General features: G+C 40.4%; 1 protein-coding gene across 3 annotated transcripts in view; it reads left to right on the top strand.

Annotated features, from left to right (window-relative positions):
- MTUS1 (microtubule associated scaffold protein 1) overlaps window positions 1-26,640 on the top strand; it is a 167,825-nt gene that overhangs the window by 40,090 nt on the left and 101,095 nt on the right. For all 3 annotated transcript variants that reach the window (XM_035004151.1, XM_035004152.1, XM_035004150.1), the window contains exons 2-3: window positions 9,919-12,148; window positions 24,387-24,582. In XM_035004151.1, coding sequence (XP_034860042.1) covers window positions 10,058-12,148; window positions 24,387-24,582 — 2,287 coding nt within the window. In that variant the 5' untranslated portion in view covers window positions 9,919-10,057. The remainder of the gene's footprint in view (window positions 1-9,918; window positions 12,149-24,386; window positions 24,583-26,640) is intronic.

Below are 26,640 nucleotides of genomic sequence, written 5' to 3'. Positions count from 1 at the left end.
GGAGAAATAGGACAGAGTAAGGTATCTGGCCTTTGAACAATCAAGTCATCTCTGTTGAAGGCTATTTGGGAGGTGATAGCTTGGTGTGAGAGATCAAGGAGCTCCTTAACAGCACACCCCAGAATTTGGTCCTCCCAGTTACCACAGGGCTGCTCTTGGAGGTGCAGAGTACTTCTGTGTGCTCCCATGGTCCCCATGGGCTGACTTCTCCCCAACAAGACAGTTGGGGGGGGTGGTGCTCAGCCAAGCTTGGTCTGTTTATTCTTCCCAAATTTTCTATTCAGATACATGACTGCACTTCTTTAGGCAGGATAAAAAGGTCAGATGGAAGCAAAGAAGGATATACTGAACTCCCCTACTAAAAGAAGCATCAGGTGTGGGGGAAGAAGCCTTCACCTGAAACATCCCTACTTCTTGTTCTCTTCACATATCCTGCTTGCAAGTTGGCTCATGGTTAGCCAGTGCCTCCTGTTCAAGAGGTTGCTTCCCAGTGAAACCACAGTCCCTTTGGGTACTCTTCTCTCACTTCTGACTGGCAGTGGAGATAATGACTGAAGGCTCTGGCAGTTAATGACATCAATTCCAAGGCCACTCTGTGCCCAGGGCTTAAATTTGCTTTCCTCTTTTCACTCTCAAATGATCTACAGCCATGTTGTCTTGCATAGCTTTTTAGAGGTGTGTAGTGAGATCCAATGACAAACGTGCCAGGAACATAGTGATGCCTAAGTTTGAACATAATTTTTCCCTGGGAATGTGACAGTAGAAGTTTAATTGTAGGATGTTTAACTTTGCAAGTTCAAGTCCAAATACGTCAAAATCCAAAGGAGTTAAAAGTTCAAAATAGGGCGCCTGGGTGGCTCAGTTGGTTAAGCGTCTGCCTTCAGCTCAGGTCGTGATCTCAGGGTCCTGGGATCGAGCCCCGCATCGGGCTCCCTGCTCAGTGGGGAGTCTGCTTCTCCCACTTCCTTGGTGTCCTCCCCCCACCGCCGCTAGTGTGCTTGCTCTCTCTCTCATTCACTCTACACTCTCTCTGTCTTAAAAAACAAACAAACAAAAAAATTCAAACTAAAATTCTCTTGGCCCTTTCATACATTCATTAATTCAACAAGTGCTTATTGAAAACCCACTCTGGGTACTCTTCTAATCATTGGGGATATTTTGGTGCATAACCCCCACCCCCACCCCCAACAACAACAAAAAAATCCTGCCTGCCCTCCTTGAGCTGACTTTCTGGAGACTTCAAGGTAAAAAAAAAAACAATAAATTCCAATAAGCATATCTTTACCAGGTCCTGTCAGGCTAAAGTATTCTTGAAGCCTGGGTGGTGGTTTGTTGTCCTGGAAGCTATAGTCCAGGCTGCTTCACAGGAAGGGCTGCCTTTTGCAATCTCTGAGGTTGTGCTAGTTCTCAGCACCCCCTGTGTGAAGAGGACAGAGGTGATCACAGAATAGTCTTCTCCCCTTCCCTTTGCCCCCGAGGCACATTTTGAAAACAACCCAATCCCCTAACCCTGAAATAGTAAGCAGGGAAAAAGTACATTCTTTGAACGGGGTTGATTGTGCTCCTGAAGACCGCTGAGCCGGGCCCCTGCCTCGTGCCACACCTTTCACTCTTGGACCCGCAGCCATTTTCAGTTTCTGCCCCAAGAGCTACTTCTACTGCCTCTTGCTCTGGGTGTACTTACAGCTAAGAAACCCGACTCCTGAGGAAGATTGATCTCTAATATGTAACAATCCAATCAAGAGCTTCTTGGGGACACTTTGTTGTATAGGGGTGTGCACATTCCCGCGCATGGTATTGTGATTCTTGAGTCCTTGGAAAGACCACGTGGATTCCAGCTTCTCCATCCATCAGTACCTTTTTTTTTTTTTTTAAAGATTTTATTTATTTGACAGAGAGAGACACAGCGAGAGAGGGAATACAAGCAAGGGGGAGTGGGAGAGGGAGAAGCAGGCTTCCCGCGGAACAGGGAGCCCGATGCGGGGCTCGATTCCAGGACTCTGGGATCATGACCTGAGCCGAAGGTCGATGCTTAAGGACTAAGCCACCCAGGCGCCCCCCCACCAGTACCTTCTTGTCCTCAAATACAGAGTGGAATTTGGGTGACTTCCTAGCCTAGCATTGCCTATCAGATCTATCATTAACAACTGAAAGCTGGGAACATTGTAGTTTTCTGTAGGGCACACAGAAATCTGCTTTGCTGTTTTAAAGCCAAAAATACTGTGTTGACCACCAGTGTCCTCGAGGACCTGTAAAGACGTTGTTGCCTGGAGTGCGGGTGTGTCTCTCCCTGGTGCCTGCCGCCCGGCTCTCTGCTGTCTCGCTGGGCTCACGTGAAGCTTCTGCTGTCTGCCCCCACCTGCCAGGGGGGTAGTTCAAGGTATATCCGTGTGGCCTGCGTGAAAAGGCTGACTGCTAAAAGCCTTTGCTTGTGCCAAGGGCCACATGGCTTTATTTTAGATGTGCAGCCCAGGCCTTGTTTTCTTCCAGTTATGGACTTGCGCAGTCCTCCTTCCGTGGAAATGGCCACTTACCGATGGATAGAGTTGCCCTGAGCTGGAATTTCCTACTCAGATCAAAAGGATGTATGGTCTTAAGCTTAAAGTTTCTTGCCCCGTCTGTGCTATTTAAAACCATCATCCTCACTGAAAAAGTGAGCTGGTTGCAGGATAGAGGCTGCAAACCTCCAGCATGGAAAAACGTCCGACCTATGATTGAACCGAAGTGCCAGCTACCTTGCTCATGGCAGAAGCTCAGGTTACTCTACGAGTGTTTTGCTCCTGCAGATGTTACTCCTTGCTGATTTCTCATGGTTTGTTGCTTCGTATAATAGATTTACAGTTTTAAGAGGGCCCAATAAAGAATAACTCCTTTTCAGGGCGCCTGGGTGGCTCAGTCAGTTAAGTGTCTGACTTCGGCTCGGGTCGTGATCTCAGCGTTCTGGGATCGAGCCCCGTGTGGGCTCCCTGCTCATCGGGGGGTCTGTTCTCCCTCTCCCTCTGCCTCTCCTCCCCCCCTCAAACTTGTGCGCTTGTCTGCTTGCTCTCGCTCTCTGTCTCAAATAAATAAAAGATCTTAAAAAAAAATAATTCCTTTTCAAGAGTGCTATTAGGAGTGGCTGAACTGGTTGTTAAAATATGTTCTCCTGAAATGGTTTGTGAAAAACTACTTCCCCAAACCCCATATGCTTCTTTGGGTTGCTGCAGCCACCGCAGTCCTTTCTGGATGATTCTGTCGACGTCCCCTGCGGTCCCACACCTGAAGGTTAAATGCCCGGCTCACGGGGGCTCGGGCCTGCAGGACTGTGCTCTGGCGGGGTCAGCATATGTTCCGCATTGGCCGTTAACCATTATGAGTATTCATGCCTTTTTTTTTTTTTTTAAGATTTTATTTATTTATTTGAGAGAGAGGATGAGAGGAGAGAGAGAGCACATGGGAGGGGGGGAGGGTCAGAGGGAGAAGCAGACTCCCTGCTGAGCAGGGAGCCCGATGCGGGACTCGATCCCGGGACTCCAGGATCATGACCTGAGCCGAAGGCAGTCGCTTAACCAACTGAGCCACCCAGGCGCCTGTATTCATGCCTTTTTTTCCTCTTTCTGGTTATGAGCCATTGAACAAATATATATATTATAATGAACAAAAAATATAGATAATATATTACATATAATGTATTACATATAATGTATTTTATATGTGTGTGTGTGTGTATATATATATATATATAAAACAACTGACAAGATAGGGTTGGTATTCCTGACTTTTCCCTTTGCCTCAGGCTCCAGTATGGCTCGAAGGGGCACTGTTACTGATTATCTTAAATTAAGTGCCACTTACCTTACCCCAGTCCTTGCCCAGCTAGTTCTTCCCAAATTTACAGAACCCATTAATCACTTTATTTTTCCTGGGTGGAGTGAGTAACAGGGCAGAACAGGGCAGGAACATTACACTAACTGAACTCCTTCCACATGTGGATTTAGGAGCAACATTGTCCGTGACTGTAAAACTTTCCAGTTTTCTATAGATGGGAATATTCACTCTCAGAGAGGAAAGGACAAAGCCTACAATAGGGTTCAGAGGTAAGGGAAGTCTATCCCTAGTTAGGATGACAAGTTTTACAGTTGGTTGTGGAGGTTGCTGGCTCAGACAGCCCATGAATTGTACTGATTGGCTTGGCTAGACGGGCAGTCTTTTCCCAAAAGCTCTCTGCTACATCTTTTTGGCTCCAAGGGTGGTCCATGGACTGAGAGCTTCAGCATCACCAAGGAGATGGAGAGACCTGCAGAGTCTCAAGCCCCAACCCAGACCTACTGTGAATGGATCTGCATTTCTTCACAAAAGGTCCATTTGTATGTAACGTCCAACTCCGTTGTGACACTTCCATAGCCTTTGTTTTGAAATCCATTAAACCAACGCTAGCTATCCTCCTGTTTATTTTTTATTTTATTTTTTTTAAAGATTTTATTTATTTGAGAGAGAGAGAATGAGACAGAGCGAGTACATGAGAGGGGGGAGGGTCAGAGGGAGAAGCAGACTCCCTGCCGAGCAGGGAGCTCGATGTGGGACTCGATCCCGGGACTCCAGGATCACGACCTGAGCCGAAGGCAGTCGCTTAACCGACTGAGCCATCCAGGCGCCCTATCCTCCTGTTTAAATGGCTTCGCTGGCAGTCCTTATGCTCTTAGGACACTGACTACTTGGTATGCTTGTTCTTGGTTCTGAGGGGTAAGATGTGCTTTACTAAACTCTGCTGGAGGCGGCTGAATTGTCAAAAGGTAGGTTGCAGGAGCTAATTTAAGAATTCAAACGTAAACTGGAAAATGGTACTATGATGAGGCTTAGGGGTAAAACTTTTAGCACCTTGAACAGTTGGAACAGAAGGGAGAGTTTTATGAATGTGTCAATAACACATGCTGATGATTTTTTGTTCGTCTTCATTTTTCACTTCAGAATAAAATTGGTAGCTAAGATATTGTACATATGTCATCTTTTCTGTTTTAAAGTAAGTTCAAGACCAGGTATACTCTGGGTTTTGAAGCCTAGAGAGTTTTAGTGCTATGATTTGTGATTTCATAAAAACTTTAAGAACTGGTATGATTCCATGATTTGAAAGCTAAGAATTGATATGGTTCTATGATTTGAAAGCTGTAAATTATAGCTGTGTTTGTATTCAAATCTTACGACTGGTTTGCCATATGTAGACACAAATAAGGAGTAAAATTAAAGTTTTCTTATGGCTATAAAGTACTAAAACTAGTTTTCACATGTGACTTCTGGAAACCTTTATTTCATAACTACCATATGAGGTAGAAAGTTTATCTGTACTAAGTTCAAATTGCTGGGTTAGACATTATAGGTAACAGGAAGATGTAAAAGATACCTACTGCTGCCTCTACTGAGTTTATAGTTCAGTCGGTGAATAAGGCACACAACTATTTTATAACCTAGTAGTAATGTTCTAGCAACCAGTTTGGCCAAGTCATGGAGTTTGTCTTACAGTTGGTTTTCTCACTTGTAAAATGAGGATTTTGAATTAGAACTTTAAAATATTTTCTAGTATTAATATAATGACAGTGAATTCGATTCTATCATAAGGACTTAATTTACATAATGATTTATCTTTTTAGATATGTCTGTTCAGTGTAATAACTGATGGAATTTCTACCTTTGGAGAAGAAACAATTATTCTTCTTAAGCTAAAATTTAGAAAGTAATCTTATTTTTTCCAAAAGTGTTGAAATAGCTCAAATCTTACACTAGTAGTTCTTTTCAATGACCATTTCTTTTGGTACAGATTAATTTTTAACCTTGCAAATCATTGTAAAAATGTATATTTTGGTAACCTTTCTATTCAAGAGGAGCTAGTCTATCATATTCTCAAATCTTAGTAAGTAGGGAATTTGTCCTCTCTCCTCCAGAATGTTTCCTGAAGATCTCTTCATCTTCCCAAATGGCATTCTTAAAAAGGAAACGTGATCATTCTACTTTGTTCTGGTAGATAATGCTGCTGAAAGATAACTTGAGAAATTAACTCTTTAGGTGAGAATGATTTATTCCAACTTTTTTGCCTTTTTTCTTTTTTCAAACTTTTGATTTTGCTTTAATAAAAAACATTGCCCAAATAGTAACTTTGAAGGTGTCACAAATGATATTGCAATTATAGAAATACAAAGACATTACTTCATGACTAGGGTGAGATTATCAAAGAATATGAGTCCAGTATGTAGTAGAAACTTAGGTACTATTCTTTAAGTGGGAGAGGAATGAAATTGACCATCAGACAAAATGGCTGACTTTCAACTTTTTTGACAAAGTTCCTGAGGGAATCCTGGTCAACCCTTTCCTGACCACGGCTTTATCTTCATAGTGATGACTTGAAGCTGTTGTTTTCTTTGGTGAATGTTGATCTTCCAACTATTTCTGGAACTGATAATCTTAAGAGCCTTTTAGTATCCAAATCTTTGTACCACAAATTCTTTACTCTTAGCTACTAAGGTAGAAAACACTTCTGTAAGTTTATTTCCTATCAAAACTTTGCTGGAGTACTTCTTCTCATTGCATTTTTTTGGTGGTATATATATATATTTTTAATAGCTTTGCTCACCTGGTTTGGTTGTTTTTTGTGAATTAAACAAAAAAATCGTAAGCCCAAGTATACTAAGCAGTCATGTGAAAGTTGGAGTGGTTGATGGGTTCTTTACATTTTCATTACTCTTCGTAAACTACTGACTTGTAAATCTAAAACACTTAAACTTTAGTGGAATTTCACAACTATTAGAAATGTTTTTATAGGGCGCCTGGGTGGCTCAGTTGGTTGAGCGACTGCCTTTGGCTCAGGTCATGATCCTGGAGTCCCTGGATCGAGTCCCGCATCGGGCTCCCTGCTCGGCAGGGAGTCTGCTTCTCCCTCTGACCCTCCCCCCTCTCATGTGCTCTCTCTCATTCTCTCTCTCTCAAATAAATAAATAAAATCTTAAAAAAATGTTTTTATACTATAATGACCTGGAAAAATACTTGGGGAAAATGCTGAATAAGATACATGAACTTTAAAAGTAAAAAACTCAGGTCATATATTTATTATGTGCATATATTAATGTGTATATATATTATAAAGAATCCTCCCCCTCCCCTTTCACCTAACAATTTGGCAAACTAGATCAAGAGCCTTAAAAAAATTAATTTCTTTGGCTTGGTAATGCTTGTATTTCTAGGAAGTTTTTCCAAAGGAAATAATCAGAGGTAGTCAAAGATTGCAAAAATGTTGAGTGTTATTTATGAAGGAGAAAAACTGTAAAAAAACTAAATATAGAATGTCCGTATCCCATTAAACATTTGTATTCTGTTCATTTATTTTATTTTACTTATTTTTTTTAAAGATTTTATTTATTTATTTATTTGACAGAGTGAGACATAGCGAGAGAGGGAACACAAGCAGGGGGAGTGGGAGAGGGAGAAGCAGGCTCCCGGCCAACCAGGGAGCCCAATGTGGGGTTTGATCCCAGAACCCCAGGATCATGACCAGAGCCGAAGGCAGACACTCAACGACTGAGCCACCCAGGCGCCCCCTATTCGTTTATTTTAAAAATAACTTGAAATGCCTTGACATATGAACCATTTATTCCATTTTTATCAGTTTTTTTTGTTGTTTATTTTTAAATAATTTTTTATGTACTTTGGAAGAAGGAGCTCAGGTAGTAAAACTCCTTAACTGAATCTAATGACTGTTTATGTAGACAAATGACTTCTATGATTTCCATTAAAAGCTTCTGTTTACAGTGCTCATATCTTTTTATATCAGAATCTCTTAAATGAGCATTGACTTTCATGGAAACAAGTGTAACATACTTACTGCTTTTTGAAATTGTATTTCACACATGTAAGTCTAAAAAATGAATAAATATACTTCCTGATTTTAGTATTTAGCTTGAGCATATTTTATGCCCCAGGAATAAAAAAAATTGTATCTCAGAAAAACTTTTATTAAGGTGGTAGCCACACAACTATTACTTCAGTGATTTGTTTATTCACTTAAGAACTATGGTGGAAGGGGTGCCTGAGTGGCTCAGTTGGTTAAGCGTCTGCCTTTGGCTCAGGTCGTGATCCCAGGGTCCTGGGATCGAACCCCAGTCAGGCTCTCTCTCCCTCTTTCCCTCTCTCTCTCTCTCTCTCTCTCAAATAAAATCTTTAAAAAAACAACTGTGGTGGAAAAACAATAAGTAATTTATATTTTCCATCAGTATATAAATCATACAGCCTTGTTTTAGGATTCAGTCTCCTTTTGAGTGTGTGTGTATATGCACACATGTGTATATGCACATATGCATGCTATTGAGCTGAACATTGCAGCCTTTTTCTCCCCTCAGTAAAGGCTGGTTTCAGGATGCATGGCCAGAAACACACAGAACACTGTTAGTGAAGATACAGATCCTTTCAGTTCTTCCATGGTTCCTATTCTTCTGTGTATTTAGGTTACTGAAGTTTCATTACAGAGAGAGGATTACAAAATGGAAAAATGAGATCTCTTAATTCACAAATTTACAGGTTACAGAATGCCATTTTTCCCCCTCATGCATGTTTTATTTCTTTAGGACAGAACAGTGACCACTGATTGACATTTAATACCAGGATTAGAAATTCAGTTCAAGTGAACGTATGTCTGTGACTTATTTGCAGTCCTCTCTTGAGCATCGGCCCCTTTTTAAGCACTTCAGTCTGACCAAAAGCATAATCAACTCTTAGTTATTTGCAAAAATCATTGGATTTGAAAGCTTTAATGGGTGGTTTTCAGTGATGTTTTTTAAGTGTACAATTCAGTAGTATATTTGCAGTATTGTGCAAGCATCACCATAATCTTTAGAACATTTTCATGACTCTCAAAAGAAACACCATCCTAATTAGCCATCACTGTTCATTCCCTTCCCTCATACCCTTTCTCAGCTCTAGAGAATCACTAATCTACTTTGTCTCTTTGCCTATTCTGGACATTTCATGTAAATATAATGCATAATAGGATGTCTTCTATGACTGGCTTTTTTCACTTAGTATAATATTTTTAAGTTGTAACACTGTATCCAGGTTGTAGATGTCTCAATACTCCATCTTTTTTCTTTTGCTGATTGTTGATTCTGTTGTATGGGTGTACATTTTGTTATTTATTTGCCAGTTAATTGACATTGACTTCTGTTTGGCTATTATGACTAATGCTTCTATTAATCCTGTACCTTTGTACAAGTGTTTGTGTGGGCATATGTTTTCATTTCTCTTTAGTAGGTACTTGAGAGTAGAAATCCTCTGTCATGCAATTTAACATTTTTAGGGACTTCCAATAGAGTACCACTTTAACTATTAAGAATCAACTTTTTTTTTTTTTTCCCAACTTCGAAATATGTTCGAGAAAGGGAATGAAAATGGCATTGGCATTTCTCTTTTCCCTACATCTTCATTGATCTTCAGCTCATTTGTTGTGTTTGACAGGTCTGTCTAGTAATCACTCTCCATGGAAACAATAAGGGACCCTTCTGAATATGAAAAGGCATTATTACTAATTATGTTGGGACCACAGGCATAAATTGGGACTGTCCTCAGCAAATTAGCACCAATGGTTAACCAACAAGAACGGAAGGCTGTTGTTAGATTGAGCTTCCTTCCCTTGTCTGACAAATAAGAATCAATGGGAATATGGAGGCGGTATCTCAGATGTGAAGTCAGTCACAGGGGCGATTTTAGCAGTGTCTCTGTCTTCTGCCCCATTCCCTTAAATAAAAAAGCATCTTTGAAAGGAGGTGTTACTTGAGCTAAGGATATCTTTACTCCTATCCACAGGTGTATGTTCCAAATACAAAAATAAAGTGATTGAAATTAATCAAGCAGTGACTTACTAATTTTAATACTTACTTGAATTGATCATTTTATTTCTTCCAGGGAACAACAAATCATTACAACTTCAAAGCATCTTAGAAACTTTCACCTGTGCTAAAGCTTGGACAGTTTTTCCTTTCCTCTCATTTGAAAGGATTTAAAGAAGAAATAAAATGGCAGAGTTTTAAAGTTAAGATTCAGGATGAATGATGATAATTCAGATGAGAAGACAGAAGATGAACAGCAATCCTTATTTATCAGTGATAAAAATGGAAAGACATATGCATACAACCAAAAATCACCACACACACAAAACTCTTCAACCAATAATGTGAATTGGAATTCTGCCAAGCCAGATGAAATGGTGGTTGATTATGAAACCAACTCTGCTGGGGACATTGATGAAAATCTTGCTTCAACCCCTCGGTGCGTGGAAGTACTTGATCAGCAGAAGTCTTCAAATGAGTTGATTGGTAAGGAGGTGTTCGATATCTGTAAAGATTCCACACTTCAGTCTTGTGCATATGTTCTAAATACAGAGGAACCCAAGTACCTGCCTAACAAATGTCATTCCCTAGAATCATTTCAGGACCAGAGTGCTGAGACATCTCTGCCTTTTGTGTGGAAATCCAACAATGATGATTTGCACTATACAGACTATCCTACCGCCTTGGAGCTAAACCAAACATTTGACATGACAGTGGATCATGTTAACTGCACCTTTATAACCCATCATGCCATTGAAAAGAGTCAGTCTCTGCATACCTCTGGAAATCGGCAGCCAACCGGCACGAGGGGTGGAAATCCATCTTTATCCTGTTCCATTCATACATCTTCACATTCTGATAACATACACGTGAGAGAAACAAATTATGATCAAGACAGCTTTGAAAACCCACAAGCCACAGAAGCAGAGGCTCAAGACACAACTTACACAGCATTTTCTGATGTGATGCCAACTGATGTTGTTGTTCCAGATACTGGCATTCAGTGTCCATATTCTTCAGGACGGGTCACCAGTGACTACACAGATGGGTCACAGCAAAAACTGGTTGGACAAAAAGAGATACAAGCTCATACGCCAGTTTCTGAGGGCATGGTTGTTCCCAATGGGTCTGTATTACAAGAGTTCTTTTGTTTATCTAAGGATGAGCCGAATAGTGAGACACATTCACAGAGCTCATATGGGCAAGAGAAAATGGGCCAAAATCTAAGAAAAACAGTGTCCTATTGTCTTATAGATGATGAATGCCCTTTACTGGGGCCAGCTTTTGATAAAAATGAAGCCCAAGTGCTGAACCCAGAACACGAAGTCACTGTGGCTGAAGACACACAAAATGCCTTTAATGAAAAGGATTTAGAAACCCAAAATCGTACCACTGAATTGATACTGAGTAGCCCACCAGGACAAAAGATGGCTTCATCAGTTGAACTGAGTTGGGATGCAAATGATATGGTCATTAGCACAAATAACCCAGTTTGCATGTCAACGCCAGTCCTAGATTCCCCAAATGCAACCTTTTCTATTTCACCTATTGAAGGGACCAAGAAATGTAGTAAAGTGGAGAAGAGTCCTCGAGAGCTTCGAAATTTACCAAACTTGAAGGGGGCACCTATGAACATGTCTAAACCTAATCTAGGAAAACTGACAACTAAAATGAATACCCCTGTAGGCAGCAAAGTTAGAAAAACCGAAATTATAAGCTACCCAAGACCAAACTTTAAGAATGTCAAAGCAAAAGTTATGTCTAGACCAGTATTGCAGTCCAAAGACCCTGCTTTATCAAAGGTCACACCCAGACCTCAGTTAAGCAGTGCCTCATCACCCTCATCAGGGTCTTCCTCAAGACAGTTGACAGCTTTGAGCAAAACACCAAGGTCTGACTTGAATGCAGATACAAAAGCAGAAATCCTAATTAACAAGATGCATAAGCAGCAATTTAATAAACTCATTACCAGCCAGGCTGTGCATGTTACAACTCATTCTAAAAATGCTTCACACAAAGTTCCAAGAACAACATCTGCCATGAAATCGAATCAGGAAGATGTTGACAAAGCAAGTTCTAATTCAGCATGTGAGACTGGGTCCGTGGCTACCTTTTTTCAGAAGATCAAAGACATACTCCCTGTTGAAATGGAAAGCACAGGATGTTTGGAAATAACATATGCTTCCAGCATCAATAGGATTAGCCCCGAAAAGAAGGGTGAAAAAGAAAATGGGACACCTATGGAAAAACAAGAGCTAAAGAAGGAAATTATGAATGAGACCTTTGAATATGGTTCTCTGTTTTTGGTAAGTGAGATTTTTGCTTGCTTCGGTAAAGGGTGGAGGAAGCTGAGAGATGTATTAGCCATTGATTAACACAAATAGTCAATAATATTGCAGACCTAGCTGTGCAAGTTTGCTTTCAGGTGTTAATATATTATTCAGTTATTCTTTGTCTTGTAAGTTGCACACTTTAGAGTGTTAATTGGTTACAATATAGGAAAACTGCATATGGGGAAAAATACAGTATTTTGTATTGCATACCAACATTCCTTTTAATAAGGTGAAAGAACGAGTTACTTTAATATTGTGGTATAATTAGTTATTTGAAGTTAAACATCTGCTTATATTTTACACTTATGAAAAAGAGTAAGGTTTGTTTATGAACTTTAAAATGTGTTGGGCCACACTTAAGAAATGGCAGGGCTGGAGAGAGCTAGTAAACAGTATCAACATAAAAATAACTCCTGGTCTCTTCTGGAGGAAGCTGCTCTGGGAAGTGGAGCCCTCGCCTATGTAAAGGGGGATTGGAGATTCTGCCTCTGATCAGCCAATGTGAATTTGGTCAAATAGTCTTTGATACCCAGAGGTGAAAGGGTTAGACTAGTAGAAGTCTGAGGTCTCTTGTAGCCCTAACCTATTGATTCCTGATACGTTAAAATAAACAAACCCCTTTTATTCATGTACAGTGAAAAAGCAGTCTGTTGTCTATAGCACCTGTCACATATTTGATGTGTGTGTGTGTGTGTGTAGGGGGGAGGAGGAGACTAGATAGTTCCATTTAAGCAAAAAATTCACATGCGGTTTAAAGATTGTTTTTCTTTAAACATACCTATATTTTTGTCAACAGCATGAAGAAACTAGTTTTCTGAGTTTTAAAAATGTTGGTCAGACCATTCTGGGGCTTTGTGTACTTGTCCTTAGCACTGATTTTCACAGTAGGGACTTAACATTTTGACTTCTGGCCCCACGTAGGCTTTCCTTGGGCTTCTGTCCTCGGGGCCAGGCATGGAGCTGGGCGCCAGGTTGGAAGGCAGATGTGAGACCTCTGCGTTCTCTGTGGAGGGCTCATGTCTGAGAGGAAAGAAGCACGTAAGGTGGAGTAAAGTGTTGAAGGGCTGTTTTAGAAGTGTTTGTTTGTTTGTTTGTTTGTTTTTTAAGATTTTATTTATTTATTCATGAGAGACAGAGAGAGAGAGAGGCAGAGGGAGAAACAGGCTCCCAAGGAGCAGAGAGCCCGATGCGGGACTCGATCCCAGGACCCTGGGATCATGACCTGAGCTGAAGGCAGACGCTTAACCATCTGAGCCACCCAGGCGCCCTGTTTTATAAGTGTTTTGAGGGTGTGTGAGGTAGTTGTCAGGTCCTTTTTAGGAGATAAGTTAGGAAACACTGGATATTCCTGAGCTGTATGGGTTTAGAGATGTTTTGGCTTTTCTAACTTTTTTGGGGGAACAACGGTACCCACACAGTGATGTCTAAACTAATGCCATTGCCTATTTCAAAACTCCGATTTTTATTTTTAAGTTCTTTTCAAGTCAAATGTCGGGAACTTGTTTTATATCATTTATAATTTGATATTTTGCCAAGTGAAATTATAACCTCTGGTAATTCTAATCAACATTTTTAGTTTGGTGTTTATAGATATACATAAAAACAATACATGTATTCCTCCTTGATTTACAGGAGGATTTGTCATGTATTGACATCTAACAGCCGGAAAAAACGAGCATAAAGTTTCTCTCAAAAACATTTGCCATACATATAAATTGGTTGTATAACTTTGAAATTAAAAGTTTTTGTGTGCGTTGAGTAAATCTTAGGCTTTCGATCTATACACATGAGACATAAAGCTGTTTTTCAGGCTCCTGTTGGAGCCGGGTGATAGAATCATCAGGTTGAAATGGATCCCAGGATATCTTGGGGAAGAAGCGCTTTTCATTTCTGGAATCTTGCTTAGGATTCCCATATTTTCAGCACAGACACTAATCAAATGGTTTTAAAAAAAAAAAAAAAAAACCCCTCTTTTTTTTTTTTTTTAAAGATTTTTTATTTATTTATTTGACAGAGAGAGAGACAGCAAGAGAGGGAACACAAGCAGGGGGAGTGGGAGAGGGAGAAGCAGGCTCCCCGCTGAGCAGGGAGCCCCATGCAGGACTCGATCCCAGGATCCCGGGATCATGATATGAGCCGAAGGCAGGTGCTTAACTGACTGAGCCACCCAGGCGTCCCATCACCTCTTACACATTTTCACGTTATCTTGGGGAAGGGACAGGGCAAACCATCACAGGCCATGGGCTCTGCAGAGAGCTGAATGAGTAAACATTGCTTCGGGCTGATTCCCCATTTCTTGGTCACTTAAGCAGTACCCAAAGGTCCTAAATCTGCCCTCGATCTTTGATGAGACAGTGCTGGAAGGATGTTAATTTTCATTGTGCCCTGTTGGTCTGAGGCTAAATTAGGCCTTGAGTTTACGGAATTCTTTTTTTTATTTTTTAAGATTTTATTTATTTGACAGAGACAGCCAGAGAGGGAACACAAGCTGGGGAGTGGGAGAGGGAGAAGCAGGCCTCCTGCGGAGCAGGGAGCCCGATGCGGGGCTCGATCCCAGGACCCTGGGATCATGACCTGAGCCACCTAGGCGCCCCTGCCTTTTTTTTTAAAGATTTATTTATTTTAGAGCAAGAGCATGTGCACACATGAGTGGGGGGAGGGTCATAGAGAGAGGAAGAGAGAGAGAATCTCAAGGAGACTCCCTGTGGAGCATGCAGCCGGATGCAGGGCTCGATCTCCATTCATGACCTGAGCCAATATCGAGAATCGGACACTTAACTGACTGAGCTACCCAGGTGCCCCTGAGTTTACTGAATTATTAAGTTGCCCACAATCTCACTGTCGTTTGGTCAGGGTTTATCCAAAACTTCAGAAAGTTTCTTATTTGGAGGAAGGATTTTGATTTTAATTTGATACAAGTTGAGTATAGCTACCTACCTATTACAGAGTTCTGTAAGTGGGATAGTGTATTAGCTAAAGGGGCAGTGAATCACCTGAAAGGGAAGGAATTGATCCTTTCTTGATGCCTGCTCTGGATCACTTTGCTCAGGTTTTGTATATATATGTCATTACGTTTTCCCTGTGATATTCCAGTGCTGTATACATTGTCATTCACTCTTTCCAACAACAATGGGCCAGTTGTTAGCCACATTTAAAGGCTTCAGAAAGGCTACTTAAAACACACACAGCTGGTAAGTAGGAAAACAAGACTCAAACCAAGGGCTCCTGACTGGAATCCTGGCCCTTTCTGCTTCATACACCACAGGCTTTCAAAATTTTGCAGAATGTTGGCTTGAAAGGCAGAGTAAATCTGATTTAACCAGCTTACAAAAGTAAATCTTTAACAAAAATGTGTTTTACCTTTTAAAAGGTTTTCTCTAAGGGATAACCTTAGCCAGCTTTGTGGTAGAGGGAGAAGATTTTGTAGTTTGTGTATAATCATATGCTTTTTTCTGGCCAATTTGGTGTAGTTCTCTTAGGATATTGCCGCCTTATTATTTTAAGTAACCCTGTAAATACTTTAAGTTATCTTAATTCCAGCATAGTTAATACACGTGTTTTATTAGTTTCAGGTGTGCAGTATAGTGATTCAATAATTCTGTGCATTACTCAGTGCTCATCATGATAAGTGCACTCCTCATCCCCATCACCTCTTTCACCCATCCCCCATCCACCTCCCCTCTGGTAACCATCAATTTGTTCTCCATAATCAGGAGTCTGTTTTTTTGATATGTCTCTCTTTTTTTCCCCCCCTTTGCTTGTTTGTTTTGTTTCTTCCACATAGAATGAAATCATATGGTAGTTGTCTTTCCCTGACTGACTTATTTTCACTTAGCATTATACTCTCTGGCTCCATCCATGTCATTACAAATGGCAAGATCTCATTCTTTTTATGGCTGAGTAATATTCCATTGTATATATATGCCACTTCTTTATCCATTCATCTGTTGATGGACACTTGGGCTGCCTCAATTTGGCTATTGTAGATAGTGCTGCAGTAAACATAGGGATGCATCTGTTGCCTTAAATTAGTGTTTTTTGTATTTTTTGAGGTAAATATCCAATAGTACAATTACTAGATCATAGGGTAGTTCCATTTTTAACTTTTTTGAGGAACCTCCATGCTGTTTTCATAGTGGCTGTAGCAGTTTGCATTCCCGCCAACCGTGCACAAGGGTTCCTTTTTCTCCACATCCTCGCCAACACTTGTTATTTCTTCTGTTGTTGATTTTAGCCATTGTGACAGGTGTGAGGTGACATCTCATTGTGGTTTTGATTTGCATTTCCCTCATGATGAGTGATGTTGAGACCCATCTTCGCATGGGTCTGTTGGCTATTTGGATGTTTATTGAGGAATGTCTGTTCATTTCTTCTGCCCGTTTTTTAGTTGGATTATTTGTTTTTTGGGTGCTGAGTTGTATCAGTTCTTGATATATTTTGGATACTAACCCATTATTGGATATGTCGTTTGCAAATATCTTCTCCCATTCCGTAGGTTGCCTTTTAGTTGTGTTGTTTCCTTTGCTGTGCAGAAGCTTTTTATTTTGATGTAGACCCAATGGTTTATTTTTGCTTTTATTTCCCTTGCCTTAAGAGACATGTCTAGAAAAATATTGCTACTGCTGATGTCAGAGACCTTTTTGCCTGTGCCCTCTTCTAGGCTTTTTATGCTTTCATGTCTCACATCTAGGTCTTTAATCCATTTTGAGTTCATTTTTGTGTATGGTGAAATATTCTTTCCTCCTTTGTTAAATATTAACTATGTATTTGTGGGTTTATTTCTGGGCTCTTTATTGATCTCAGTGTGTCTATTTTTTGCCAGTACCGTACTGTATTTATCACTACAGCCTTGTAATATAACTTGAAGTCTGGAACTATGATACCTCCAGTTTTGTTTTTCTGTTTCAGGATTGCTTTGGGTATTTGGGGTCTTTTGTGGTTCCACACAAATTTTAGAATTGTTCTAGTTTTGTAAAAAAAAAAAATGCTGTTGTATGTGTGTTTTTTGTTTTTTTTTTAAAGAAAAATTTATTTGAGAGAGAGAAAGCATGAGCAGGGGGTGGGGCAGAGGGTGAGGGAGAATGTCAAGCAGACTCTATGCTGAGTGAGGAGCCCAATGTGGGGCTCGATCCCATGACCTTGAGATTATGACCTGAGCCAAAACCAAGAGTCCAACACTTAACTGACTGTGCCACCCAGGTGCCCTGCTATTGGTATTTTTTCATTGTTTTGGGTAGTATACACATTTTAACAACATGTGTTCTTCCAATCCATGAGCATGGAATGTCTTTCCCTTTCTTTGTATCATCTTCAATTTCTTTCGTCAGTTTTATAGTTTCCAGAGGACAGGTCTTTCCCCTTTTTGGTTTTATTATTTTTGGTGCAATTGTAAACATGATTGTTTTCTTAATTTCTGTTTCTGCTGCTTCATTATTGTATAGAAATGAAACAGATTTCTGTACATTGATTTTTGTATCCTGCAACTTGATTAAATTCATTTATCAGTTCTAGTAGTTCTTTGGTGGAGTCTTTAGAGTTTTCTATACATAGTATGTCATCTGAAAATAGTGAAAATTTTACTTGTTTCTTACAAATTGGGTGCCTTTTATTTCTTATCTGATTGTTGTGGCTAGGATTTCCAGTACTATGTCAAATAGAAGTGGTGAGAGTAGACATCCTTGCCTTGTTCCTGACCTTAGGGGGAAAAGCTCTGTTTTTTTCCCATTGAGTATGATGTTAGCTGTAGGTTTTTCATATATAGCCTTTATTATGTTGAGGTATATTCCCTCTACACCTACTTTGTTGAGGGTGTTTTATCACGAATGGATGTACTTTGTCAAAAGTTTTCCCTGCATCTATAGAAACAATAGTTTTTATCCTTTCTCTTGTTTCCTTTTGTCTTCTTGATGTAATGTATCATGTTGATTGATTTGTGAATATTGAACCACCCTTGCATCCCAGCAATAAATCCCACTTGATTGTGGTGAATGATTTTTTAATGTATTATTGGATTTGGTTTGCTAGTATTTTGTTGAGGCTTATTTGCATCTATATTCATCAGAGATACTGGCCTGTAGTTCTCTCTTTCTCTCTCTCTCTCTCTCTTTTTTTTTTTTTTTTGTGTGTGTGTGTGTGTGGTGTCTTTATCTGGTTTTGATATCAGGGTAATGCTGGCCTCATAGATTGAATTTGGAAGTTTTCCTTCCTCTTCTATTTTTTTGGAATAGTTTGAGAAGAATAGGTATTAACTCTTCTTTAAATGTTTGGTAGAATTCATCTGTGAAGCCATTTGGTCCTGGACTGTGTTGGGAGTTTTTTGATAAGTGATTCAATTTCTTTGCTGGTCATTGGTCTGTTCAAATTTTCTAGTTCCTGCTTCAGTTTTGATAGGTTTCTAGAAATGTATCCATTTCTTGTAGGTTGTCCGATTTATTGGCATATAATTTTTCACAATTTATTGGCATATAGTCTCTTGTGTTTCTGTAGTGTTGGTTGTTATTTCTCCTCTTTCATTAGTGATTTTATTTGACGCCACTCTTGGGGACTCTGTCTAGAGGTTCATCAGTTTGGTTGATCTTTTTAAAGAAATAGCTCTTGGTTTCATTGATCTGTTCTATTGGATATTTTAGTTTCTATATCATTTATTTATGCCCTAATCTTTATTTCCTTCCTTCTGCTGGTTTGGGATTTTGTTTGTTGTTCTTTTTCCAGCTCCTTCAGGTTTAGGGTTGTTTGAGATTTTTCTTGGCTTCTTGAGCTAGGCCTGTATTGCTGTAAACTTCCCTATTAGAACAGCTTTTGCTGCATCTCAAAGATTTTGGACCATTGTGTTTTTATTTTCACTTGTTTCCATGTAATTTATTTCTTCTTTGATTTCTTGGTTGACCCGTTCATTGTTGAGTAGCATGTTATTTAACCTCCATGTATTTGTGCTCTTTCTAGTTTTTTTTCTTATGGCTGATTTCTAGTTTCATAGTGTTGTGGTCACACAAGATGGATGGTATGACTTTGATCTTTTTTAATTTGTTGAGACTTGTTTTGTGGCCTAATATGTGCTGTATTCTGGAGAATGTTCCATGTGCACTTGAAAAGAATGTATTCTGTTTTAGAGTGTAATGTTCTGAATATATCTGTTTAATCCATCTGTTCCATTGTGTCATTCAAAGCCATTGTTTCTTATGGATTTTCTGTTTGGATGATCTGTCCATCCATGTAAGTGGGGTGTTAAAGTCCCCTGCTATTACTGTATTGGTATCAATTAGTTTCTTTGTTATTAAGTGTTTTATGTATTTGGGTGCTCCCTTGTTGGGTGCATAAATATTTATAATTGTTATTTCTTCTTGTTGGATTGTCCTCTTTATTTTTATATACTGTCCTTCTTTGTCTCTTTTACAGTCTTTGTTTTAAAGTCTCTTTTTTTTCCAATGAAAGGATTGCTACTCTGGCTTTTTCTTTTGACTTCCATTTGCATAATAAATGTTTCTCCATCCCCTCACTTTCAATCTGCATGTGTCTTTAGATCTGAAATGAATCTCTTATAGGTAGTGTATAGATAGGTCTTGTTTTTTAATCCACTCTGTCATTCTGTGGCTTTTGATTGGAGAGTTTGGTCCAGTTACATTCAAAGTAATTATTGACAGATTATTGCCATTTCGTTACTTGTTTTGTGGTTGTTCTTATAGTGTTTTTCTGACCTTCCACTTCTCTATTTCATGGTTTGCTGGCTTTCTTTAGTGATATACTTGGATTCTTTGTATATCTGTTACTGGTTTGTTTTAATTTGTGGTTAACATTAGGTTTGTGTAACATCTGCATATAGAGGTCTATATGAAGTTGATGATTGCTTAAGTTTGAACCCACTCTTTACTTCTCCCACTGTGTGTTAGGTATATGATGTCATATTTTTACATCCTTTTATTTTGTGAATCCCTTGACTGTTTTTTAAAGAAATACTTATATTATTACTTATTTTATATTTCCTACTTTTCATACTCTCACTTATGATCTTTCTTTTCCATTCAGAGTCTGTTTCAGTAATTCTTGTAGGACTGGTTCAATGGTCATGAACTCCTTTACTTTTTATTTCTCTAAGAAGCTCTTTATCTCTCCTTCTATTCTGAAAGATAGCCTTGCTAGTTAGACTATTCTTAGGTGCAGATTTTTCCCTTTTAGCACTTTGCAGGCTGGAAGGGAATGGCATGATATATTCAAAGTTTTTGCTAAAAAATCTGCTGATCGCCTTGTGGGGCTTCCCTGGTATGTAACTGTCTTTTTCTCTTGTTGCTTTTAACATTCTTTATCACTGGGGTGCCTGGGTGGTGCAGTTGATTAAGCATCTACCTTTGGCTGGGGTCATGATCTTAGGGTCCAGGGATTGAGCCCCACATCGAGCTCCCTGCTCAGCAGGGAGTCTCCTTCTCCCTCTCCCTCTACTCCTCCCCCTTGCTCAGTGCTTGAACTCTCTCTCTCTCTCTCTCTCTCTTGCTCACTCTCAAATAAGTAAATCTTTAACAAAAAAAAAATTCTTTATCACTACTTTTTGCCACTTTAATTACTGTGTGTCTTTGGTTTGGACCTCCTTGTGTTGATGTTTTTTGTGGGGATCTCTGTGCTTTCTAGATCTGGATATGTTTCCTCCCCCAGATTAGGGAAGTTTTCACCTATTATTTCTTCAAATAAATTTTCTCCCTTCTTTTCTTCTGGGATCCCTATATTGTGAACGTTATTACACTTGATGGAGTCCCTGAGTTCTCTAAGTCTCTTCTCACTTTACATAATTGTTTTTTCTCTCACTTACTCAGCTTGATTATTTTCCATAAACTCTGTCTTCCAGGTCATTAATTCATTCCTCTGCTTCCTCTAGCCTGCTATTTATTCCACAAGTGTATTTTTAATTGCAATTATTGTATTCTTCATCTCTGACACGTTCTTTTTTTCTCTGTGTTAAGGGCCTCACAAATGTCCTCCACTCTTGTCTCAAGTCCAGGGAATATCTTCGTGATCATGACTTTAAATTCTCTATCAGGCTTATTACTTATCTCTGTTTCGTTTAGGTCTCCTGCTATGATTTTGCCCTGTTCTTTCATTTGGGACATATCCCTCTGTTTCTTCATTTTGCTAGCTCTCTGGGTCTGTTTCTGTGTGTTGGGAAAATCAGCTACGTCTGTTGCTCTTGAAAGCAGTGGGTAAGGCCCACACTTCAAATAACAAGGTCATGTTGGTCCCCTTCACAGGGATCTCTCAGCTGCCTCCAAGACCAAGCCTGCCTGGGTTGCTTCATAAAGTGCGTACAGGTGGGGGCAGGGTGCTGCAAACTGTTCCCTTGGGTGCCCTTCTGCTGGGATCGTGTAGCCTTTGGGGAGACTGGGAGGCCAGCCAGGGTAGCTCTGGGAAGTATGGAAAAGTGAGGTCTTGGTGCCATAAGCTGTAGGCACCATTCCTTCTCCACAGGGGACACTCAGCCACTGCGGAGAGTGGGGCTGGCCATGGCCGCTCCATGAAGTGCATCTGCATAGGGGTGCATTTTTAACAAGGTGCATGCTGTCTTCTGAGGGAGGTAGGAGATGCGGTCTCAGCAAGGTTGGGTGGGCTTCTGAAGGAAGGAAACCACAGCACCAGGACTGAGGTAGCCTAGCTGGAGGGGGCAGGGCATGGTATAAACAAGTTTGGTAGTGAGTGCTGGCTGTTTCCTGAAGTTGGCTTTGTGATTATGCTGGGGGTGGGGGAGGGAAATGGTGCCCGTCAACTCCTTTGTTTCTGGAGAAGTCTCTCCGGGAACTCTGAGATTAGTAACTAACTTTCCCTCTTGTCTACCCCAGGCATTTTTCAAAATGCTGCTTCTAAGCTGTATCTCCTCAGGCTGTTTGTTCTGCAGACTCTTTAAGGGTGAGGACTCAGCTTCCTATAGCCTGCCCTCCAGTCTCTCCTTGACTGCCTGCTGATTTTTAGCATTCCAGGCTTTAAGTCCTGCTGGTTATAAGAACTCACAAAATCAGCCCTTCTGATTTTCAAAGCCAAATGCTATGGAGATTAGTATGCAGGCTCCTTGTGTGATAGTCTGTTTCTTGCTGTTCTCCTGTGTTTATAGCTCCCTCCCTCCAGTATCCAGAAGTTCTGTGTTTAGCTCTCCACCATGTCTCTGACCTTCCTACTCTCTTTAATGTGACCTCTTCCTCACATTTAGTTGTGGAGTTTGTTGTGCTAGTCTTCAGGTACTTCTCTGGGTTATTTGCACTGATGTGAGGGTTATCTAGTATATGTAGGATGACGTGAGCTTAGGGTCCTATTCTACCATCTTCCCTGAAAGTCTTGCCCTATTAAATTTTTAATTCACCTGGTAGATGAATGCAACTGTTGGTAGCATGGGGCTTTACATATCTGTGTTGGAAATTATCTACTTATGACTTATTAAAGAAGGGTACCAGTGGGGAATATGCAGCACAGATGTTAGGAGTATGGACTTAGAGTTACCTGTGCTTTCAGATGAGCTCCATCATTCACTGGGAGAATGACATCGGGCAAATAACTCAGTCTCTGTGAGACTCAGTTTTTCTTTATGTAAAGGCAGAATACAAATACTAGCTTACAGTGTTGGAATTTTTCCTTGAATAAAGCTCAGGGTCTCGTTTCCTGTATGTAGAATGGGAATACTTATTGGCTGCCTACTGTGTACTGTATATGATGGTGATTGTAGGGATACAGAAAGGAAAGATACCACCTCTGGTCAAACCTCATACCTGGTGTGGTGGGTAATATCAGAAGATAAACCAAAAGGGCATGTTAAATATTAAGTTGGGAGTATGTGTAAGCTACCGTGCTGCAGAAGGCGGGATGGCGTGGTGGCAGTGGGGAAAGTTGTCAAGGACAGCTTCTAGGAGAGCTATCACGTTAGCCACTAGCTGGAACTCCAAGGACAAGCGTGAATGGGAAGGGTATTCTGGGAAGAGGAAATAACCTCTACAGAGATGAAGAAACATGAGAAGATACTCTCACTTAGGGGACTCCAGGGTAGTGAGTATGATAGGAGCCTGGGGTGCAGAACTGTGAACATTAAGGAATAAGCTGAAGGAGATAGCAGGGGTTGCTAGATCAAAAGGGCTGGGTGTGCCTTGTTAGGAGTTGACTTTATCTGGAAGACGGAGGGAAGCTGCCTAACCCAGTTTGGCCTTTAAGGAGATTACCTAAGCAATGGAATGGAACGTGAATTGGAGTGGAAGCTGGTGAGCCCAGAAATCCTGAGGATGTGGTTTCAGTAATCCAGGGAAGAAATGATGCAAGTTTGTGCTAAGGTCGATGCAAAAGGGAAAGAAGACTGTCAGGAGTTTAGGAAGTAAAAAAAAGAAGCACCTAGAAATAGCTTTCATTGTTTATGTTGGGTGCCTGGGTATGTTGTGGTAAATATGGGAAGAGAGAAGTTTTGAGATGGGTGGGTAAAACTAGTTTAAAGTTAGATACTACTTCATATTCTTCTGTAAAATGGGATATGATAAAAGTAATAACTTCTAGGGTTATGAAGATCAAATGAGTGGAAACATGTATTTTGAACTTAAAGTATTATTCCATAAGGGCCATATGTTGATCCGTAAAAACAATAATATGATTAATCTTGGCATTGCTAGGCAGAGGTGCCTGAAGAATGCTAAGTGGACAGGTAAAGGAAGAAGCTAAATACATGGGAAACGCAGGAGAGTGCTGGCTAGGACACGTCGACTGCAGATACAACAGGGTGTAGGTGGTGGTTGAAACAGTGGACAAGATCACCTGGGGAGAGCATATCGCAAGGAAAGACCAGGGTCAAGTTTAGGACCTTTGGGACAACTAGAATTGAGACAGGATCCAGAGGAGGAATAACCAGACAGATAGAAGGAAAACCAGGAATGTGCTCTGTTGGAGAAATCAAAGAAAGTTGGCATCATCAGCATCAGATGCCGTAGGACATGGGCTACAGAGAACAGATCGAAAGCTGTAGCTTGACTTCAGCTTGTGGCACTGGTCATCTTGGGAATAGTTCCACTGGTGGGCACAAGAGACGGATCATGATGGATTGAAGACTGAACTATGAAGAGGTTTAATTCCTTCATACTAAAAATGAAAATTAAATATCCATCTGGCATATCTGCTTAGACAGAAATTGTTGCATTGACATAGTGCCACAAGGAAGTGGTATGAGGAAGGTATGATCTGGATTAAAATCTTAACTATTTTTTCACAGGGTTCTGCTTCAAAAACTGCAGACACATCAGGCAGGAATATATCCAAGCCTGACTCCTCCAATTTGAGGAAAACACCTGGTTCAAAAGCCAAAGCGGGGCCTTCTGTTTCCTGTTTGAGGAGGAATAGTGACAGTAGAAATCTCAATTCTGATCGGGCCTTATCTCCACAGAGGATCAGGCGTGTGTCCAGTTCTGGTAAGAATAGAAGAAATCAGTTGTGCCTTATAGCAGTTTGTGAATTATTTGAATGTAAAATTAAGCATGTCAGAAAGCAGAAAGACAGGTTTTGATTATAAAACTAACACATTTTGTCACTACAACATTTAGGTTCTTGTGGATCAGCATGTTACGTAGGGAAGGGAGAAAAAGTCATAGACACAGCTCTGATCTTTGAGCAACGTAAAGCCTAGTTAGAGAAATAGGTGCATAAAACAACTAAGTTATTAAGAAAAATCATAAACGGGTGCCTGTTATATACAAATTTCACAATTAGAAAATTTTTTAATAATAGTTAAGTGTTACATATGAGACTCATGGTGGGCCCTCACTGTGTGAAAAGAGATTAGTTTTTCCTTGAGTTTTACTGAAAGGTGTGTGGTAAGTTTTCAGGGATATAAGAGTGACTAAGAAGTTAAACTTTGCTAAGATGAACTTTTATTTACGTTGGTGTATATTTTAGAAGTAGTAGTTTCGAAGGCCTGTCAGGTTTATGAAATTTGAGCGCTTTAAGAGTAGCTATTAAGTGTCTTACTAAAAATTTGGCAGATGGACAGACTTCTCTGGGTTACAGATCAGAACAGGAAATGGAAAAGTCAGCCTGTTTTGTAGAGACTAAGAAAAAACACTGCTAGCCATTCCAGTTGACTGAGAACACTCTGTAGGGAACACCCTTTATTTTAACAGGTATAACCTTGTGTGAATTAAAGGCATGCCTGATAGATTTAGAAGTAAGTTCTATAAAAATAGTGACTACTCTTGAATGGTCTGGGGGCGGGGGGGAATACCTCTAGAGTGATGTGTCAACACATGTGAGAACATTTAGCAGAAACTAACAAAACCAGGCAGATCCCAGAGGATCTCATTACTTCTCTACACCTTGATAGTTTCGGGTTTTATTTTCTAATTCTATTTTGAGGCCTCCTGTGTGAGAAGCCTATAATGAGCAGAAGTGTTTGAAGGGTGATTTGTTTGGATTCAGGCCTAGCATTAAGATCCTGAGGCTCGGAGGAGCAAAACCAGGACGAGGTATGGGTGGGAGGAAGAGGGATGTAGCACATTCCACTCCCATCCCTGGAGGAGCTGAGTGGGAAGAAAGAATTCACTTGAAGTCTTCTTCATTGGGGAGAAAACTGGAAGAGGAACAATGATCCTGATTTTAGAAATTGCCACAGTTAGTGAGTTGAGGTGTAAGTGAGATCAAAGCTTTGGTTCTTAGTGTTGATGGCAGGGTAAGGGGAACGGTGGTTGCCAGATGATGGGGAGCTCCCTTCCTGTTTGGATGTTAGGAGTGCCTGTGGCTTGGTGGAACTGTGGAGCTGTGGCCACTGGCACGGTGGCCTCTAGGTTAGAGGCTCTGTATTCTAGTAATGCTCTGGCACCAGTGAGCTACGCAAGTGAGGTGTTTCCCTACCCTGGGCCTCAGCCTTGCGTTGTGAAATGTGAGGGTTTGAGAATGTCAGGACCTGTCAACTTTTACACTCCTTATCTTTCTACGGGCAGTCTGGGGGCTCGCCTAACTTCCTGGGCAGTGGCTACTACTAGTAAGATTCTCTGGACCACAGGATGCTCAAAACCCAGAAAACCAGAAGTGCGCATACTCTCCGGAGATTAGGCCGGTACCCAGGACATGCAGTAGTCCCCGGCTCTCCGGGGTTCTGCTTTCAACGATTTCAGTTAGCCGTAGTCAGTCATGGTGCAGAGGCAGGTGATCCTCCTTCTGATGTTTGGTTACAAAATCAGTAGTAGCCTAACACTAAATCATAACGCCTAGATCATTCACCTCAATCCATCTCCTCGTGCATTTGTCACCTCACATTATCACAGGAAGAAGGGTGAAGATATTTTGAGACAGACCATGTTCACATAACTTTTATTATAGTATATTGCTGTAATTGTTTTATTGTTAGTTGTTGATCTCTTTCTGTGCCTCATTTATAAATTAAACTTGTTCATAGGTAATGTATGTGTAGGAAAAAAAGCAGTACACACATAGGGCTTGGTCCTGTCTCTGGTTTCAGGCATCCACTGGAGGTC

This window comes from Mirounga leonina, unplaced genomic scaffold, assembly GCF_011800145.1.
Source record: "Mirounga leonina isolate KUSES-001 unplaced genomic scaffold, KU_Mleo_1.0 Mir_128, whole genome shotgun sequence".
In the NCBI taxonomy this organism is placed as follows: domain Eukaryota; kingdom Metazoa; phylum Chordata; class Mammalia; order Carnivora; family Phocidae; genus Mirounga; species Mirounga leonina.
The sequence above is the reverse complement of the archived record's forward strand: the minus strand, read 5'-3'. Positions and strand labels throughout refer to the sequence as shown.